At 42.1% G+C, this 5,214-nt stretch overlaps 1 protein-coding gene across 1 annotated transcript; it reads left to right on the top strand.

Moving 5' to 3' along the window:
• Window positions 1-661: 661 nt before the first annotated feature.
• Window positions 662-2,837, top strand: LOC144127293 (uncharacterized). The gene is made up of 3 exons (XM_077660469.1): window positions 662-800; window positions 1,643-1,756; window positions 2,539-2,837. Exons 1-3 carry the CDS (start codon window positions 662-664, stop codon window positions 2,835-2,837), a joined length of 552 nt encoding a protein of 183 aa, XP_077516595.1.
• The last annotated feature ends 2,377 nt before the right edge of the window (window positions 2,838-5,214 follow it).

The raw sequence follows: 5,214 nt of genomic DNA, 5'->3' as shown, positions 1-5,214 counted from the left end.
ACTTAGCTTTGCAATTGAAAGCACGAAGGCCCAGCTTCATGAAAACCTGGAGAAACTCAGTGCTACAGTGCTACAGCAGAATGCGGGAAAGACTTCCGAAAGATGACCTCACTCTCACTATCAACACTGACGGGAGTCCAGTTTGGAAATCGTCAAAGACATCAGTGTGGCCTTTACAGTTCATTGTGAATGAACTGCCACCGCACTTGCGGTTTAAGCATCCTGTACTTGCTGGGCTCTGGTTCGGCAAGAAACATCCGAACATGCAACTTTTCTTGAAGAAGTTTGTAATTGAAGTCAACACTACCGAAGTAGTTAAGTGGACATATCTGACAACTACACACTACTCTAAACCAGCTGTGTTGTGTTGCTCAGTCGATGCGCCAGCAAGGGCAGCGGTACTGAATATGGTCCCCTTCAACGGGTACTTTGGATGCCCCTGGTGCTTCGTCCGAGGGGAGCATGTTGAAGGTGAGCAGTACCTGATGGTTCTTAACAGTTCGACAGTGGTTTGGGTGATTGCTGAACACTGAGCAGTTGTCAGAGCTGTCAGCAGAACCGAAATCAGAAGAGCCTTATTTTTTTTTTTGAAGGGTGCCAGCTTATGGAAACTACTGTTCATGTGCTTAAGTGCTGCATTATCTTTCTGCCTGAAGGGAGCATGCGGTACATCATAAAAGAACAGCCAGAAGCCAGAACCACGTACATGGTTATACGCTACATGAAGCTTGCAGAAGGTTATGATGACATAATCAATGGCTTCAAAGGGCCATCTGCACTCATGAATTTGGGAGGTAAGGGCATTTTTCTCCTTTCTTCCTTTCTTCACTAGCTGGCATGGACTGAGCGGTGTCACAACTATTACATATGTGGCAAAACATGTCCGAGGTATGAACGGTCGCTTAGAAAAAAAGAAAATAAGGTTAATCGCCCTCACTATACATTTAAATTCCTGCATGATCAAGTTCATTTCTTGTTTTGAGCATTAAGAACAGTGATGCAAACCACATCCGTTTAGGTGGTGAGAGGTAATGTGTAACCTGCGAATTCTTTCCTTAGTTACTCATGAAAACTCCCTTGGGTGCCATTTTTCCACGTCATTATGCCGGATTTGTGGTGCACCAAGGCAGCCAAGACTGTCATATACACAAGCCTAGATCAGTGCAGCATTTACATAAGCACAAGAGATTTGGCCTGCATGCTTTCCCAATGCTCCAGCCTTTCTACCTCAAGAAGGAGGAGCTTCACTTGCTTTTTATCCCCGGGGTTTTCTACACATTCCAAATGTCTCCACCAGGCCATGGTTTTCGTAAGCTATAAAACGATAGCACTAGGCTTCTGCCGTGTTTATTAAACTGTGCAACACTTAATGCAAAATTGGTTGCTTCCAGTATTTAGGTTTTACAGCCCCTGCAATATGTTAATTTTTTTGCAACTAATTTTCGGTATTATTTTGTCTCATTTTAACCACCTTCAGTACCTACATCAGTATTTTACTCATTCCTGTACTTTATCTCATGGAATTGTGCTGTATTTTTACTGATGTTAGCCGTTCTCTTTTATTTCAGGTCTAGCGCTCGTCTGTCGTCTTGTGTGTTTCTTCTCTGTCTTCGTCTAAGTTTTGCGCTAACTTCTTCTATAGACCTTGTCAATGGGTTCAGTGTGGAATATATGCACTCCGTCCTGCTAGGCGTTGTAAGACAAGTGACCGAGACAATTTTGTCAACGTCGAACTCAGGTCAACACTTCTATGTTGGTAAGGCAATGCACACAAAGCGGTTCATTCGTGATTCACTTACTAGTGACCGTGCACATTAAAGAACCCCAGGCGGTTGAAATTTCTGGAGCCCTTCACTACGGCGTCTCTCATAGCCTGAGTCACTTTGGGACGTTAAACCCCTATAAACTAAAATTAAAACTTACTAGTGAAAGTTGCTGAAATATTACGGATTTTTTGGGGCACTGCATTTATTACTGATTATCGTCACTTTTTAAAATGTGTATCTTATTGTAGGGAAATGGCAGCTGAGAGATTGTAGACCATGCACATGTTATAATCTGTTGCCTTGGCTTTACTGAGTATGGTTAGTGGAAGGCACTGTTGATGGTGCCTCTACATAGTGTACAAAATGTGGTGAAATAGTAAGATGCAGCCGTTTAGTACTTACTACTAAGCTGGCTTCCTATTGGACATATTTTGAGGAACCATGATGGCATATGATGGTGGTAGCATGTTTCATTATCAACCGGCACACTTAGGGGCTAGTAGGCTGCTGGTAACTGCTGGGTAGGAAAACGTGCTACAGAAAATAAAATGCTGAATCTTCTTTACAGTGTACTCAGCATTTAATGTTATTTTTATTGGTAGAAGCAAGTTGCAACCATATGCATGTACAGGTATTTATATAGTGTGTATAGCAGGGCTTCTGCCTTTAATTTTTTTCCTTTCATCTGTTGGGATATTTGTATTCTACAGGGTATTATCACCTTGCCTTATTCTCTCTGCTCACAACAAAAGTATGCACATTTATTTTGCAGGTCGTCCTTCTACACTTGAAGACATTGATTCACGGCTGTTGGCCATCAAACATCCACACTGTGTGACAAGGCTGCCTAGGCCAATTAGAGAACGAGGACATTGGAAAGCATCTGAGTGGAGGCAGTGGATACTGTTTAATGCTCTGCCGTGCCTAGAAGGTATCCTGCACCCGGACTATTGGAGGCACCTCTGCAAACTGTCAGAGGCTCTCCACATCCTTTTGCGAGAGGAGCTCACTCTGTCTGAAATTGCCAAAGCAGGTAACTTATTACAGGTCTCATTTGTGAATATAGCATAGCTGTAAAGTAAATAAGGTAATCATAATTTTTTGACTATGTAAGATTTTGACCTTATTACACTCTTGTACAACTGTCTGCAAACCATTTTGTAATATTATTTACAATCATAAATGTTTTTCCTGCATAGTATATTCAGAATAGTTAATTTTGTGAACTGTGGTTCAAAAATATTACAGAAGGCACAAACTGGTTGGTGCATAAACTTCAAAAATAACTCCTGCCATCTTGTAACCCCCTTTCCTCTTTTTTAGAGTGCCTTTCATATTCTCCGAGGTCATAGTATTCGTCATGTTAGATATATAGTTCTGTTTTGTGCTATTTGTTCTTGTAGTTAACTACAACACTCCTGAAACATTATCCATTGCTTACCTGTTAAAAGTTGTGATGTGGAAAATTGGGTAATGATTCTTTTGCAGTAACACAGACAATTGACCTAGTTGCTAAATCTTTGAAAACTTTAGAAAGCGCTGCGACAGGGGACACAAAGAGAAAGACACGAAGGACAAGCGCTACTATCAACTGAAGTTTATTGGAAAAAACACAAGGTTAAATAGCTCACGCAAGGCAGCCAGCAGCGCAAGCGCCTACCCCCAAAATGACAAAACGAATCACTGTGTTGAATTAAGATACCGAATTTCACAGTCATGGATTACAACAGATGGTGTGCTGACGCATATGTCAGAGTTTTTGTGAATATGATATGCCTCTGATAATTCCCTCGTTAGCTGATTGGAATGCCTATACAGAATGTACTATTGAACACAGGTACACATGCATTTTTGTCCAACGGGTTAGAATTGCTAAGTTCGCTGTCTCTGTAATGCAGGGCCAAATTAGAGGTAGGAGCCACCTTTAAAGACGAATTATGTTGGCGTAGCCGTGTGCAGATTTTGCTTAGCAGCTAGTGTCATGCAATCTTATAGTGTGCTCTTTCTGGAATAGAGACATTTCATGTTCCTGAACATGGAACTGCTTGTTTTCAATGAACCTTCGCATAGAAAACACGAAGAAAAAAAATCTTGCAATGAGGTGAATTGAGAATAACTTGACTGTGTTTGTCAAGAAAATTTTTAATGGCTCTCAACATCACCTAATATTTGTTACTTTTTATTTTCAGAGCTGCTTCTGGAGAGCTTCGTCATTCAGTGCAAGAGATTATATGGGGTTGCCAGCTTGACATTTAATGTTCATGTGCTTCTTCATTTGGCTAATTGTGCTCGGTCACTTGGGCCACTGTGGGCACATTCTGCTTTTGTTTTTGAAGGTGGAAATGGACACATAGTTCGGCAGGTGTCAGCTGCAAATGGCATCCCTCAGCAAATCGTTGAACGCATTATTATGCATCAACAATTGCGCAAGGTGATGAGCAGCAGCTTTCCGTGTCTCCACGAGAAAGAGTTTTGCATGGAGACCTTTGGGTATCCCCGTTTACAGAAGGCTACACATGTTGGCAAGTCGTGCCTTTTTGGCAAGGGAAAGGACGTTGCTCTAAGCGCTGAAGAGCAGGATGCTGTGAATAATCGCTTAGGCACGAGTACATTCACAGCACTTCAGTACGAGCGCTTTGTACAAGCAAAGCAGGTCTTTCATAGCACTGCATACAAGCGACCATCCCGTTCTGACTCAACATTCATCAAAACATGCAGTGGCTCGTACGAGCGCATCGAAAAAATATTATTACTAGAGGCCAAAATTTGCGTCTTGATGTGCAGACCAATAATCATTGCAGACAGGGATGCTGCACCACCGCACATCAAAGAGTGCTTTGTCTCATCTGGCAGAGCACATAATGTGGTACTGCCGCAGGAAGTGGCTGACTGCTGCCTTTTCATTGAATTTTTGCAGCAAGAAAAGACATTCATTTGCGGCTTGCCAAATAGGATAGAAAGGGATTGAGGCTAGCAGCAACTGGGTTCAAGCGTCTGATCACATGCTTAGAGCATCAACCTCATAAAGCCCGAAAATGTAATAATCTAAATTATCGTAATTCCTTAAGCTAATAGCGCTAACACAAATAGAGTCATACCGGTACCTACGAATAACAAGGCTAGCAGACTTTCATGGTCTGAGCATATCCTAACGTAGTCACTGAAAGTTCAAAATCATTCAACTGACAGCGGATTGCTAGCTGTTCCCTCCTATCCGCAAACTCACCTACAAGACGTTCATTTGCTCAAAATTGGAACATGTGCCTCACCCATTTGGAACCTGCACCAAACTTACCTTATTTACACATTAGAATCAGTGCAAAGCTGTGCAGCCCGTATTATAGTGTGATGTTATGACCACAACATCAGTGTTTCGGGCACAAAATTGTCGCTCGGCTTACCTCCACTGTCTTTCCATCACACAATTGCCGAACTTCGTCCTTTCCAT

The sequence above is a fragment of the Amblyomma americanum genome, chromosome 1, assembly GCF_052857255.1.
Source record: "Amblyomma americanum isolate KBUSLIRL-KWMA chromosome 1, ASM5285725v1, whole genome shotgun sequence".
NCBI lineage: Eukaryota > Metazoa > Arthropoda > Arachnida > Ixodida > Ixodidae > Amblyomma > Amblyomma americanum.
Note: the sequence above shows the minus strand (reverse complement) of the source record. Positions and strands in the feature narration are given on the sequence as shown.